Source organism: Pristiophorus japonicus, chromosome 4, assembly GCF_044704955.1.
Source record: "Pristiophorus japonicus isolate sPriJap1 chromosome 4, sPriJap1.hap1, whole genome shotgun sequence".
Lineage (NCBI taxonomy): Eukaryota > Metazoa > Chordata > Chondrichthyes > Pristiophoridae > Pristiophorus > Pristiophorus japonicus.
The window spans coordinates 10,295,259-10,311,023 of NC_091980.1; the positions used below are offsets into that span (position 1 = coordinate 10,295,259).

General features: G+C 44.2%; 1 protein-coding gene across 1 annotated transcript in view; it reads left to right on the forward strand.

Annotated features, from left to right (window-relative positions):
- Positions 1 to 7,257, forward strand: part of hars (histidyl-tRNA synthetase) — a 35,480-nt gene extending 28,223 nt beyond the window's left edge. Inside the window, exons 10-13 of the mRNA XM_070878016.1 lie at positions 540 to 800; positions 3,842 to 3,958; positions 5,206 to 5,352; positions 6,864 to 7,257. Of these exons, the coding sequence (XP_070734117.1) occupies positions 540 to 800; positions 3,842 to 3,958; positions 5,206 to 5,352; positions 6,864 to 6,923 (585 nt within the window). The 3' untranslated portion in view covers positions 6,924 to 7,257. The remainder of the gene's footprint in view (positions 1 to 539; positions 801 to 3,841; positions 3,959 to 5,205; positions 5,353 to 6,863) is intronic.
- Positions 7,258 to 15,765: the final 8,508 nt, after the last annotated feature.

Genomic DNA, 15,765 nt, shown 5'->3' on the forward strand with positions numbered 1-15,765 from the left:
CCTGGAAGGAGTTGTCTTGATGGTGTTAATCTTGTTTGTGCCAATTTCATTCTCATGAATTCACAGTTCAACTCTCGAATTCTTCTCCTACAGCAAGTGGGATATAAAGTATTAAAGTCCAGTTTATGTATTTCTGTAATATACTTAATGGCCCATTGTCATTCTGCTTCTGCCATGGTACTTTGAAAATGAATGTAGGAATGGAATGATGGCTGTTTGCTAATCAATAATACATTAAGAGTCTTGCGTATATCCTCGCCTTCTGTAAATAACCCGTTTAGTTCCTGTAACACCACCGACTTCACACTTTGATACTCCTGTTGATTATAAAGGAACTGTTCAGTGAATAATGCCATGAGTACTCTGAACAATAAACTTCACACGAGAAATTCATAAGCTCACACTTTTTAAAAAAAAAAAAAAAATTCAAGGATTGGTAGATGGGAAAGGTTCAAATGTTTTTGGGAGCCTTTGTTGAAAAAATCATTTCAGCGGATATAGTTTGCCTGTAATTTTCATTAAGATTATTTTGTTTTCAGATTCTCTTTGACCTGAGTTTAGCTCGAGGTTTGGACTACTACACTGGTGCCATCTACGAGGCTGTGCTCATCCAGAGTCAGGCCGACATGCAGACACAGCAGAATGAAAACTGTGAGCCAGTCAGTGTCGGCAGCATAGCAGCTGGAGGGCGGTACGATGGTCTTGTTGGAATGTTTGATCCCAAAGGTCGGAAAGTGCCATGTGTGGGGCTCAGCTTTGGGATTGAAAGAATATTCTCCATAATGGAACAGAAAATGGAGGTACCACAGCTGATTCCTTGCATTGTTTTGGAGTAAAAACAAGTATAAAGACATATAGACGAATTAGGAGCAGTGGTAGGCCATTGGGCCCCTCGAGCCTGCTCCACCATTCAATCAGATCATGGTTGATCTACCTCAACTCCACTTTCCTGCACTATCCCCATATCCCTTGATTCCCTTAATATCCAAAAATCTATCGATCTCTGTCTTCAATATACTCAACGAGCCTCCACAGCCCTCTGGGGTAGAGAATTCCAATGATTCACCACCCTCCTGAGTGAAGAAGTTTCTCCTCATCTCAGTCCTAAATGGCTGACCTCTTATTCTGAGACTGTGACCCCTGGTTCTAGACTCCCCAGCCAGAGGAAACATCCTCCTTGCATCTATCCTGTCAAGAATTTTGTATGTTTCAATGAGATCACCTTTCATTCATCTAAACTCTAGGGAATTATAGGCCTGGTCTACTCAATCTCATTTCATGGGACCATCCCCCTATCCCAGGAATCAGTCTCGTAAACCCTTGTTGCACTCCCTCTATGGCAAGTATATTCTTACTATGTTTAAGAAAAGAAATGTTGAGTAGCACTTGACACCTGCAGCAGTTCTGTTCTTCAGCCAAGGCTACTGATTGCGACATGTGTTATCCCTCTCGTTCCCTTAATCCACTGTGCCCATTGTATGAGGTCCTTGTCACATCAAATTTCATCCATTAGATTGAATTGCACCTTCAAATAAAGTGCGAGTTGGGTGTGGGCCTTGGGGTCACAGATGGTGCTGCATTCTGGTGCATTCACCACCTGCAAGGTAAATATTTTGGTTGATTGATGCTAGGTTTGACATTCTAATGTCTGATCAGTTTGATGTCTAGCTCTTTGGTATCCTTCAAGGTAGAGCAGACATGAGGTTCCTCAAGGTTTGTCATTTTTCCTTTGATTTTTTTCCCTTGTCTGTCAGCTGTGGCTCAGTGGGCAGCATCCTCGCCTGAGTCAGAAGGTTGTGGGTTCACATGCCACTCCAGGGACTTGAGCACAAAAATCTAGGCTGGTACTCCAGTGCAGTCCTGAGGGAGCGCTGCATTTTCGGAGGTGCTGTCTTTCGGATGAGACGTTAAACCTAGTCCCCGTCTGCTCTCTCAGGTGGACATAAAAGATCCCGTGGCACTATTTCGAAGAAGAGCAGGGGAGTTATCCCCGGTGTCCTGGCCAATAGTTATCCCTCAATCAATATCACTTTTAAAAAAAAATTTACTGGTCATTATCACATTGCTGTTTGTGGGAGCTTGCTGTGTGTAAAGTGACTACCGCGTTTCCCACATTACAACAGTTTTTTTTAAAGTACTTAATTGGCTGTCATGCACTTTGAGGTGCCCGGAGGTCGTGAAAGGTGCTATATAAATGCAAGTCTTTTTACCATTCAATGGTACTGCAATGGTTATGTTAGTGTACTAGTAATTGAGAAACCTGCACTAATAATCTAGAAAACATGAAATCAAACCCTACAGTGGCAGTTTTAGAATATGAATTCTGTTTCTTTTTGATCTGGAAATAAAAAGCTGGCATCTGTAAAAAGTGACCATGAAACTATTCTATTGTTTTTAAGAAAACAACTGGTTCACTAATGTCCGTCAGGAAAGGAGCACTGCCATCCTTACCCGGTCTGGTCTTTGACTCCAGACCCACAGCAATGTAGTTAACGCAATACTGCCCTCTAAAGTTGCCGAGCAAGCCACTTAGTTGTGTCAAATCAGGGAAACTAAGGATGGACAATTAATGCCGGCCTTGCCAGTGATGCCCACATCCTGAGAGAGGACATCGCTGATGGTGTTAACTGCTCTTCTTCAGGGAAGCTGTTCCAATTTTTATACTCAACAAATAATTCCACTCAGACTTTCTGGAGTCTCCTTCCTTTTGACCTGTTTCAATGTTTCTTTAATTCAACTTTCTATGTTAATTGATTCTTTTCCTCCCATACTGTCCGTGAGAAGGACTTTCTAGTTGGGGCTGTCAATGGTCCTTGTCTGATACCAAAAAGTACTCTGCGTATGTTTTTTAAGTGATCCTGTTTACAAATCATCAGCGCAGCACACAAGCATTTGTTCTCACATTTGCATTTGTTATCGCAGCTTATAATTAGCTGTATGAATAAGCAAATATCAAGTGCAACTACTTTGGATGATATAATCTGAAATATAAGATGAATAAAACATCACTACTGTTTGCCGTGTCCTGCAACAGATTTGGTTTGCTGTATGATAGTGAAACCGTTCAAAATCCTGTAGTCTGCCAGCATCCATAATGAGAAAGACGGATATACATGCCATGGGCACTGCTGGCAGGGAGACTCTGGCTGTAGTAGTGCATGTCAGACATTGGGTAAATGATTCTGAAACTATGCGCAGTGCGTGCCTGAATTTCGCTGATACACTGGTGAGAGAGTGTCCTGCCTGTAGTGCAAAGTGAGAACATTCTCTCTCAATGTACCAATGAGAAGGAAACCGCCTCAATACGAGGACTAATGGGATAGCTCATGCAAGTGAGTTGGCACAGGCACAGTGGACCGAATGGCCTCCTTCGGAGCTGTTCTTAGAGTTTGACATGGTAGATGCAGGGAGGATGTTTCCTCCGGCTGGGGAGTCTAGAACCAGGGATCACAGTCTCAGAATAAGGGGTCGGCCATTTAGGACTGAGACGAGGAGAAACTTCTTCATTTGGAGGGTGGTGAATCTCCCAGAGGGCTGTGGAGGATCAGTCTTTCAGTTTATTCAAGACTGAGATCGATAGATTTTTGGATGTTAAGGGAATCGAGGGTAATTGGGCTCGTGCAGGAAAGTAGAGTTGAGGTAGAAGATCAGCCATGATCTTATTGAATGGCCTACTGCTGCTCAGAATTCTTATGTTCCTCATGACGCGCTGGTCATTACGTGCTGCAAAGTGTGCGTTCACTGTCGGTCCATCTATTTGTAATTTCTTGTTTTCATGTTGCAGTATGGCCGGTATGTTCAGGGTATAGACTGATCACTGATTTCTGTTCCCTTTCGCCAGGCTGCAAATCAGAAAATCCGTACGACGGAGACTCAGGTTCTTGTCGCTGCCGCGCAGAAGAAGCTTCTGGAACCGCGGATGAAGTTGGTGGCAGAGCTCTGGAAGTCTGGGATCAAGGTCTCTGTTGCGCTGTAATGCGTACAGTATATATAGCAAGCTTCAGTTATATGGAGAGATTGCAAAAGCCGGAATTGTTCTCCTTAGAACAGTGAAGGTTAAGGGGAGACCGAATAGAGGTATTCAAAATTGAGGGGTTTTGATGGTGTTAGCTGTGGTTCATTCATTCATGGGATGTGGGCGTCGCTGGCACGGTTGGCATTTATTCCCGTCCCTAATTGCCCCTTGAGAAGGTGGTGGTGAGCCGCCACCTTGAACCGCTGCAGTCCGTGTGGTGAAGGTGCTCCCACAGGGAGGGAGTTGCAGGATTTTAACCCAGTGACAATGAAGGAATGGCCGATATATTTCCAAGACCGGATGGAGTCACTCGGAGGGAAACTTGGAGGTGGTGGTGTTCCCAGGCGCCTGCTGCCTTTGTCCTTCTGGGTGGTAGAGGTGGCAGGTTTGGGAGATGCTGTCGAAGAAGCCTCGACAAGTTTCTGCAGTGCATCTTGTAGATGGTACACACTGCAGCCACGTGGGGAAGGTGCTGTCGGGTTCTTGGTGCCTGTGAAACTATTTGTCAGTGAGGATCCAGGTCTTTGTGGGCGGGGTGGGGGGGGGTGGGTACTTGTGGTAGAGGAGATAAAAAATTAAAGTGCGATTGTTCGCCTGCAGCTGCTGCCAGCGTCCCCTGGATCAGTGCAAGCTTATTACATTTGTGACTGTTGCACACTAGCAGGGAATGGGGTTTTGTTGTAATGGTCATAAACTGGAATCTGCAGACGCCTTGCTTACAAAATGCTAGTCCTGGTGGTTAATATCACTTTAAGCAAACATTAGATATTATTTGAATCTCGATGTTTAATGGAGTGCTGAAATGACACAAAAGTCCATCAAACTTGTTGACCGTGTCAACTTGGAGTGGCTTATTGACAGTGCTGTTAACCCATTCCATGGTATTTACAGTGGTTGGAATGTACGCACGTGTGAGCATGCTCACTGATTGGTAGAGCTGTTGAGTTGGGAGTGGCTTAGCCAGTCACGTGATGTTCACCAGACTCCATAAAACCCCAGCCAGTTGAGTTCAGGGGATCCACGAGGCAGGTGGTTGTTAGCCTGGTGGATGAACTGGTAATGTGTAGTGTGATAAACCTTTGCTAATAAACCAATTAGTTCTTCATAGCAATGTGTTACTATGAATTCTTAAGCAAAGAACCCACGAGGCAAATACATTACAATGGTATTTTTATTGTGCAATTCTACAGGCAGAAATCATGTACAAGAAGAACCCAAAACTCCTGAACCAGTTGCAGTACTGTGAGGAGACGGGAATTCCCCTGGTGGCTATAATTGGAGAGCAGGAACTGAAGGATGGAGTTGTCAAACTTCGAGTTGTTTCCACAAGAGAAGAGGTTTTTTATTTATTTACAAGTTCTATAAAATTCATACATGCTTCAAGATTCAGTGTATAAAACCCTTTAATGCAGTTGAACCTGTATAAAGGACACTCCAAATAATGGACACTTATTGAGAGACCCACATAACTTGCATGGTAAAATATACAAGAGGCACTCTGCCACCAAGGGTACTCTCAAATTACAAACTACAGACAGCCTTCAATGCAGCAGACCTTTTTATGACTTAAAACACAGGACACACAGATCAGCGCGAGTCAGCAACAGGTTTTGTGAAAGAACCGGCTTTTGTGGAATGAGGCGCTCTACCCAGCATGCACAGCGGCAGAGAAACTGCTCTATCTCTGGGATTGCTGTGGGTCGCACCCTCACCTCTTCGTTAGAAGGTTGTGGGTTCAGGTCTTGAGCACACAAATCTAGGCTGACACTCCCAGTGCAATACTGTGGGAGTGCTGCACTGTCGGTGGTGTCGTCTTTCAGATGAGACGTTCAACCGAGGCCTTGTCCGCCCCCTCAGTTGGATGTAAAAGATCACATGGCACTATTTCAAAGAAGAGCAGGGGAATTATTCCCGATGTCCTGGCCAATATTTGTCCCTCAATCAATGTCACTAAAACAGATTATCTGGTCATTATCACATTGCTGTTTGAGAGCTTGCTGTGCGCAATTTGGCTGCCACGTTTCTCACATTACAAGTGACTACACTTCAAAAAGTACTTCATGGCCTTGTTCCTTCCTATCTCTGTAATCGCCTCCAGCCTCTCAACCCCCTGAGATGTCTGCGTTCCTCTAATTCTGCCCTCTTTAGTATCCCTGATTATAATCACTCAACCATTGGTGGCTGTGTCTTCTGTTGCCTAGGCCCCAAGCTCTGGAACTCCCTGCCTAAACCTCTTCTTCTCTACCTCTCTTTCCTCATTCAAGACACTCCTCAACCTACCTCTTTGACCATGCTTTTGGTCGCCTGCACTAATTTCTACTTATGCAGTTTGGTGGCAAATTTTTAACTTATTAGTACGTTAAAGGTGTTGTATAAATACAAGTTGTTGTAAAGCGCTTTGGGACATCCTGAGGCTGTGCAAGGTGCTATATTTCTTTGAACACTTGCACGGCTTGTCCCAGGGATAGAGGGCTTTCACTGTCGTGATGGATGCTGGGTAAAGAACTCTCATTCTACTGAGTTTGCAATATACTGAATCACCATTTGGAAAATAAGAACACCTGCAAAACAAAAAGGACACCTGATGGCAGTCTCCAAGATGTATGTAATTTACAGGTTTCCCTATATATTTAAAAATTGACAATTTATGGTGCACAGTATTTCATAAATGTAAATCCTTTGTAAATTTACCGTAGTTGCTTTGAAAAAGTGTGCAAGCAGCTAAGATCATTGGATGGTGTTGCTTTTTACATGTGGATAAATACAATTAATATAGACAGTGTTAAAAATATCTCCTCCAGTAATTCCGATTTTGTCTGAATCGATTTTTTTGGGTTATCTTTTGCAGATTGATGTTACAAGAGAAAACCTCATAGAAGAAATCAAGAAGAGGACCTGTCAGTCCTAACCTCTTCAGAAAGATGTATACTGTCTGCCTTTCTAAGGCATGTCTTAGAATCACTTTTAGATAATTGACACCATTGCATGATAACATGCTACATAATTCTGATCAACCACTGCTTGTTAATAAGCAGCCATGAATAAGAAAGTTACCGATATATTCACAACATGGGGCTAGAAGGACTTTTTGTTTCTAATTGGATCGTAAATTTGGGTTTAAATGTGTGCTGTGTCTCGATTTTTATGTTTGACAAGATTACCCTGTCTTGAACAAAGGCGGAGGAGGGGGCTAGAATTTGCTGACCCAGCCAAATCAGTAAAAAAAAAAACATGCTGACAAAGTTGCTTTGTTTGTTGACTCAGTATTTGATCAACCTCTGTTAGCAGCCAAAAGCAGGTAAAAACTCTTGCTGCAAATAAACCACAGCTGTTACAAAAATATTTCAAATCACTTTAAACATTAGAACAAACCGAAATAAAACCAGATTTCCTCTAACCATTCCCACACTGCTAATCTAGTTCTAACCATTTTTTGTCCAACCACCGCCCCCCCCACCCACGCACACATTAATCATGTATGCACAATGTGGCTCAGTGGGTAGTGCTCTTGCCCCTGAGTCAGAAGATTGTTCCAGTTATACTCCAGAAACATGAGCACAATAATCTGGGCTGACACTCCCAGTGCAGTACAGTGTGTGCCGCACTGTCAGAGGTGCCATCTTTCGGATGAGACGTTAAACCGAAGCCCTGTCTGCGCTCTCGGGTGAATGTAAAAGATCCCATAGCCACTGTCAAAGAGCCGGGGAGTTCTCCCTGGTGTCCTGGCCAATATTTATCCTTCAGTCAACATCACAAACAGATTATCTGGTCATTATCACATTGCTGTGTGTGGGAGCTTGCTGTGTGCATATTGACAGCTGCGTTTCCCACATTTCAACAGTGACTGCACTCCAAAAGCACTTAATCGGCTGTAAAGCACTTTGAGATGTCCCGAGGTCATGAAAGGCGCTAAATAAATGCAAGTCTTCCTCAATAAGGTTATTTCATGAATGAGACATTTTCTATATTCAGGTATTCTCCTGTGCTGATTGTAAAACATGAACGAACAAGGAATGCAAAGGATCAGAATCTTCTTTCATTGTTTCTTTCAGAAGTAACAGTTCTAAACATAGAAAATAGGTGGAGTAGTAGGCCATTCGGCCCTTTGAGCCTGCACCACCATTCAGTATGATCATGCAACTTCAGTACCCCACTCCTGCTTTCTCTCCATACCCCTTGATCCCTTTAGCCGTAAGGACCACATCTAACTCCCTTTTGAATATATCTAATGAACTGGCCTCAACAACTTTGTGGTAGAGAATTCCACAGGTTTACAATTCTCTGATTTGAAGAAGTTTCTCCTCATCTCAGTCCTAAATGGCTTGCCCCTTATCCTTAGACTATGACCCTTGGTTTTGGACTTCTCCAACATTGGGAACATTCTTCCTGCATCTAACCTGTCCAATCCCATCAGAATTTTATGTTTCTATGAGATCCCCTCTCATTCTTCTAAATTCCAGTGAATATAAGCCCAGTCGATCTTCATATGACAGTCCAGCCATCCCGGGAATCAGTCTGGTGAACCTTCGCTGCACTCCCTCAATAGTGAGAATGTCCTTCCTCAGATCAGGAGACCAAAACTGTGCACAATATTCAAGGTGTGGCCTCACCAAGGCCCTGTACAACTGTAGCAACACCTCCCTGTTCCTATACTCCAATCCTCTCGCTACGAATGCCAACATGCCATTTGCCCTCACTGCCTGCTGTACCTGTATGCCAACTTTCAATAACTGATGTACCATGACACCCAGGTCTCGTTGCACCGCCCCTTTTCCTAATCTGTCACCATTCAGATAATAATCTGCCTTCCTATTTTTGGTATTAAGCGTGGCCTTTTACAACAGGCCTGATGACTGAGGCTCCTAAATGCTGGTGTGCAAGATTTTATACAGCTTCAAACCTGATATTTTTGTGTAAAGATTTTTTTTCCTCACATTGTAAATCAGGCTAGCGCTGCGTTTACAGGGAGCCTTTGCATTTAAAAACATAACATAAGAAATAGGAGCAGGAGTAGGCCATACAGCCCCTCGAGCCTGCTGCGCCATTCCATAAGATCATGGCTGATCTTCGACCTCAACTCCACTTTCCTGCCCGACCTCTATATCCCTTGATTCCCCATGAGTCCAAAAATCTATCTCAACCTTGAATATACTCAATGATTCAGCATCCATCGCCCTTTAGGGGTAGAGAATTCCAAAGATTCCCAACCCTCTGAGTGAAGAAATTCCTCTTCATCTCCGTCTTCAATGGCTGACCCCTTATCCTGAGACTATGCCCGCTAGTTTTAGACTTTCCAGGCAAGGGAAACCACCTCTCTGTAACTACCCTGTCAATCCCCCTGAGGATCTTGCATGTTTCAGTGAGATCACCTCTCATTCTTCTAAACTCCAGAGAGTATAGGCCCAATCTATTCAATCACTCCTCATAGGACAACTCTCTCATCCCAGGGATCAATCTAGTGAACCTTCATTGCACCCCTTCTAAGGCAAGTCTATACTTCCTCAGATAAGGAGACAAACAGTGCACAGTACTCCAGGTATGGTCTCACCAAAATCCTGTACAATTGTCACAAGACTTCCTTACTCTCATACTCCAACCCACTTGCAATGAAGGCCAACATGCCATTTGCCTTCCTAATTGATGGCAATACCTGCATGCTAACTTTGTGTTTCCTGTATGAGGACACCTAACTCTCTGAACACCAACATTTTATAGTTTCTCACCATTTTAAAAAATAGTCTGTTTTCTATTCTTCCTGTCAAAGTGAAAAACCTAACATTTCCCTACATTATACTCCCATCTGCTGCCACCTTGCCCAATCGCTTAACCTGTTTATATCCCTTTACAGGTTCTTTGTGTTCTTACCACTTCCGACATAGCTTTGTAACATTTGAAAATTTGGATACATTGCACTCGGTCCCTTCATCAAAGTCATTTCCTACATTGCAACAGCGAATACACTTCAAAAAGCACTTTACTGGCTGCAAAGCGCTTTGGGACGTCTGGTGGTAATGAAAGGCAAGTCTTTCTATTAATATAGATTGTAAATAGTTGAAACCCAAGCATTGATCCTTGCGGCACCCCACTACTTGCAGCCTGCCAACCGGGAAATCATGCGTTTATCCCCGCCCTCTGTTCTGTCCATTAACCAATCTTCTATCCATGCTAATATATTATCCCCAACCCCATGTGCCCTTACATAGCAACTATTTATGTGGCATCTTATTGAATGTCTTTTGTAATCTAAAAATACTACTTCCACTGGTTCCCCTTTATCTGCCCTGCTAGTTACATCCTCAAAAAACTCTAATAAATTTGTTAAACACGATTTCCCTTTCATCAAACCATGTTGACTCTGCCTAATCATGTTATGATTATCTAAGCGTCCTGTTACCACTTACTTAATAATCGATTCCAGCATTTTCCCCGACGACTGATGTCAGGCCAACTGGCCTGCAATTCCCTGTTTTCTCTCTCCCTCCTTTCTTGAATAGCGGGGTTGCATTTGCTACTTTCCAATCCACTGAGACTGTTCTAGAATTTAGGGAATTTTAGAAGCTCACAATTAATGCATTCACTATCTCTGCTGCCACCTTTTTTAGAACCCTAGGATTCCCCTCCCAGCGTGATGTTCCAAGTAATATGGGGTCAGGGAAGGCTACAACCGAATCCCGGCCCTAACAATTGGCGCCTGCCCACTGGCTACACTGCTACCTATAAATGACACTGGGTCTTGGGATTTCAGCCAATTTCCCTTCCCACCTCAGGTGCCATTTCACAAGAAGGAAGACGACATGAGGCTATACATATCAGTAAAAGATGAACAGGCTGTGCCTCGTTTCTCTTGAAAGAAGGCCGAGGGGTGACCTAATAGAGGTCTTTAAAATTCTGAAAGGTTTTGATAAGAGTGGATGCAGAGAGAATGATTCCACTTGTGGGGAAGAGCATTTCTAAAAGCCATGAATGTAAGATGGTCACTAAGAAATCCAATAGGGAATTTAGAAGAAACTTCTTTACCCAGAGAGTGGTGAGAATGTGGAACTCGCTACCACAGGGAATAGTTGAGGCGAATACTATAGATGCTATTTAAGGGGAGGCTCGACAAGCATACGAGGGAGAAGGGAATAGAGGGTTATGCTGATAGATTTAGATGAGGAAAGACTGGAGGAGGCTCGAGTGGAGCATAAACACCAGCATAGACTTGTTGAGCCAAATGGCCTGTTTCTGTGCCGTATATCCTATGTAATCCTTTTGAGATGATAATAGAAGCAGGAGGACTGGATGACCGCTAAACAATGGTTCCCTCTTTATGGCCCGTACCCAGTGAGTCTTTTGGCGCTGAAGCCCAGTTCAAAGATTCACCAGTGTTGGGGCGCCAGCGTGTACTACCAGCACCAGAATGTTTGGTGCCATACATTCTGGCGCTAGTCTAACTGTAAAGAAGGTTCCTGCACCATTTCTGGGCTTAAGGCCAAGTTTCCTCCCGAACGAAAAGCCATTGAGGACTGAGATGAGAAACTTCTTCACTCAGAGAGTGGTGAACCTGTGGAATTCCCTGCCGCAGAGAGTTGTTGATGCCAGTTCATTAGATATATTCAAGAGGGAGTTAGATATGGCCCTTACGGCTAAAGGGATCAAGAGGTATGGAGAGAAAGCAGGAAAGGGATACTGAGGTGAATGATCAGCCATGATCTTATTGAATGGTGGTGCAGGCTCGAAGGGCCGAATGGCCTACTCCTGCACCTATTTTCTATGTTTAAACCGTCACACAGACCCTAGAATCACCGTAGGAAAAAGTCTTGCCTTCAGTTGGAGAAATCGGCACTGGCCCGCTCCTATCCCCGGCCAAATGGACTCCCTCGCTAATAACTTTTAACACAATTAAAAATACTACATTACCTATAAGTATAAAAGTAAAAATATTAAATGAAAACTTAACAATAATGCTGCTCCTGCGATGTCAAACTACATTCAGGCCCTAAAATCAAAAACTTTAAAACTTTTTCCATCGATGTTTCTGGGTCCCCAAAACCATCCAAAATCTTCAAAGATAATCCACCAGGCTCCATCTTCCGAGACATCCACCAGGTTTTTCAAAGAAGCTGGAAAAGTGAAGTTTTCTTCTGTGAACAGCAAGGGCAACCTTCAGCCGTTTCTCCTCGTCGACTGCAGCCGCTGCTAGCGCCAGGCGCTTGTGCAATTACTTGCCCGTTTGTTTTTTCTCTGGAGTGCATGCACTGTGCGGTTCCGGCACACGCTGGAAGCCCCGCCCTGCCAGCTTAGCTCGGGTAGTGCCGGCACCAGAAGGTGCGCGTGGTGGGACAAAACTTTGTTTTTTTATTTTCAGCGCTGAGGGGCCAAATTAAACGGACGTCCAGGTAAGTGTGCGCCATTATTTTTTATTGGTGAAACTTGGGCCCTATGTACCTCAGTATCAGAAGGTTTTTCACCTGTATCTGGGCTCATTCCAAGCCACTTTGACCTGTTATGTAGCAGCCTTGAGTGGCGTTCACCCTCTTAAACAATAGCTGTGTGCCTTTGAGGCACTGCTTGAATCCACATTCCCAGATAGAAGATAATTTGTATTTATATAGTACCTTTAACAGAATGAAACATCCCCAGGGGTGTAACAAGACCAAAAATTTGACACTGAGCCAAAGAAGGAGACATTAGTACAGGTAACCAAAATCTTGGTCAGAGAGGTAGGTTTTAAGCAGAGTCTGGGAGGTGGGGATGTTTCAGGAGGGGATTCCAGAGCTTGGAGCCTTGACGGCTGAAGGCATGACCCACAATAGTGGGGTGAAGGAAGTGGGGGATGCCCAAGAGAACAGGAGCAGGAGTAGGCCATTCAGCCCCTTGAGCCTGCTCTGTCATTCAATAAGATCATGGCTGATCATCTACCTCAACTCCCCTTTCCTGCACTATCCTCATATCCCTTAATTCCCCTAGAGTCCAAAAATCTATCCATCTTCATCTTAAATATACTTAACGAGTGAGCATCTATAGCTCTCTGGGGTAGAGAATTCCAAAGCTGCTTCACCCTCTGAGTGAAGAAATTTCTCCTCATCTCAGTCTTAAATGGCCGACCCCTTAACCTGAGACGGTGACCCCTGGTTCTAGACTTTCCAGCCAAGGGAAATAACCTCCCTGCATCCACCCTGTCAAGCCCTGTTAGAATTTTGTATATTTCAATGAGATCGCCTCTCATTTTTCTAAACTATAGAGAACATGGGTCAATCTCCCCTCGTAGGACAATCCTCCCATCCCAGGAATCAGTCTGGTGAGCCTTTGTTGAACTCTGTGTGGCAAGTATATCCTTCCTGAGGTAAGGAGATCAAAACTGTACCAGAGTTGGAGGAATGTTGAGATCTTGGTAAGTTGTGGAACAGAGGAGGTTACAGAGATAGGGAGGGGTGTGGTCATGGATGAACATTATAAAATTGAGGCATCGATGAACCGGTAGTCAATGTAGGTCAGTGAGCATGGGTTTTTAGGTAAATGGAACTTGGTGAGAGTTAGGTTACAGGCAGTAAACTAACAAAGTCCCACAATTTAGTTGAATTTCATTGTGCATGAGCTATGAGCTTTGCGGAGTTGGTAACACTTTAGGTCAGAAGCAGATTCGAGCCCCATACTGCAATTTATTCAAAAAGACTGAGACTCCAGAAGCGGTCTCCAAACAGATCCAAATCCATCTATAACTATTTGTTTGCCTGCGTCCTGCCAGCCAGTTCTGAATTCAATTCAATAGATTAGCACTAATACCAAAGGCGCCGATCTTATAGAGAAGCCTCTTATGAAAATAAGCCCCTTATCAAAAGCTTTTTGGAAATCTAAGTAGAAAATGTCTGCTGGGCTTCCCTCATCCACCAACATTGTAACTTCTTCAAAAAATACAATTAGATTTATTTTTAAAGCCATTGATTAATCAAGGACCGTCAGCTTGGATCTGTCAAGGGAAGTTCAGGTCTGACTAATTTGATTGAAGTTTTCAAGGAGGTAATCAGGAGGGTCGATGAGGGCAGTGTGTATGATGTAGTCTATATGGATTTTAGCAAAGCTTTTGATAAGGTCCCACATGGCACACTGGTCACAATTAATAGCCCATGGGATTCAAAATTGGCTCAGAAGCAAAGAGTAATGATTGATGGGTGTTTTTGCGACTGGAAGGCTGTATCCAGTGGGGTTCCGTAGGGCTCAGTGCTGGGTCCCTTGCTTTTTGTGGTATATATCAAAGCCTTGGACTTAAATGTTGGGGTATGATTAAGAAGTTTGCTGATGACACTAACATAGGCTGTGTGGTTGATAATGAAGAAAGCTGTGAACTGCAGGAAGATATCAATGTACTGGTCAGGTGGGCAGAACTGTAGCAAATGGAATTCAATCCAGATAAGTGTGAGGTAATGCATTTGGGGAGGTCTAACAAGGCAAAGGAATACACATTAAGTGATATGATACTGAAAAATGTAGAGGAACTAAGGGATCTTGGAGTGCAGATCCACAGATCCTTGAAGGTAACAGGCCAGGTGGATAAGGTGGTTAAGAAGGCATATGAAATACTTGCCTTTATTAGTCGAGGCATGGAATACAAGAGCAAGGAGGTTATGTTTACCCTGTATAAAACACTGGTTAGGCCGCAGCTGGAGTACTGTGTGCAGTTCTGGTCACCACATTACAGGAAAGATGTGATAGTACTGGAAAGGGTGCAGAGGAGATTTACAGGAATGTTGCCTGGACTGGAGAATTTTGGCTATGAGGAAAGATTAGAGATGCTGGGTCTGTTTTCTTTGGAACAGCAGAGGCTGAGGGGAGACCTGTTGAGGTGCATAAAATTATGAGGGGCCTGGATAGAGTGGATAGGAAGGATCTGCTTCTCTTGGCAGCGGGGTTAAGAACCAAGGGGGCCATAGATTTAAAGTAAATGATGGGAGGTTTAGAAGAGATATGAGGGGAAACAACTTCTTGCAGAGGGTGGTGGGGGTCTGGAACTCACTGCCTGAAAGGGTGGTAAAGGCAGGAACCCTCACCACATTTAAAAAGTACTTGGATGTACACTTGAAGTGCCGTAACCTGCAGGGCTACGGACCAAGAGCTGGAAAGTGGGATTAGGCTGGGTAGCTCTTGGTTGGCTGGTGCGGACACGATGGGCCGAAATGACCTCCTTCCGTGCTGTAAATTTCTATGATTCTATGATTTGCAAGACATGACCTCTCTTTTTATGAAGCCATGTTGAGTATCCCTGTCCAAGTATTCATATATGCATCCCTTATGATTCCCTCTAGTATCTTGCCTATTACTGATGTTAAACTGATGGGCCTATAGTTACCCGGGTCTGTCTTGTCACCTTTTTAAAAAATGGGGACTGCATTAGCCTCCTTCAATCTGTAGGAACCATTCCAAAGTGCATGAGCTATTAAATATACAGGCCAGGGGCTCGCACAGCACATGTCCCATCTCCCGGAGGAGCTCGCACAGCACATGTCCCATCTCCCGGAGGACCCTCTCACAGCACATGCCCCATCTCCCGGAGGGGCTCGCACAGCACATGCCCCATCTCCCGGAGGACCCTCACACAGCACATGCCCCATCTCCCGGAGGGGCTCGCACAGCACATGTCCCATCTCCCGGAGGGGTTCACACAGCACATGTCCGGACTCGCACAGGACATGTCCCATCTCCCGGAGGACCCTCACATAGCACATGTCCCATCTCCCGGGGGACCCTCACACAGCACATGTCCCATCTCCCGG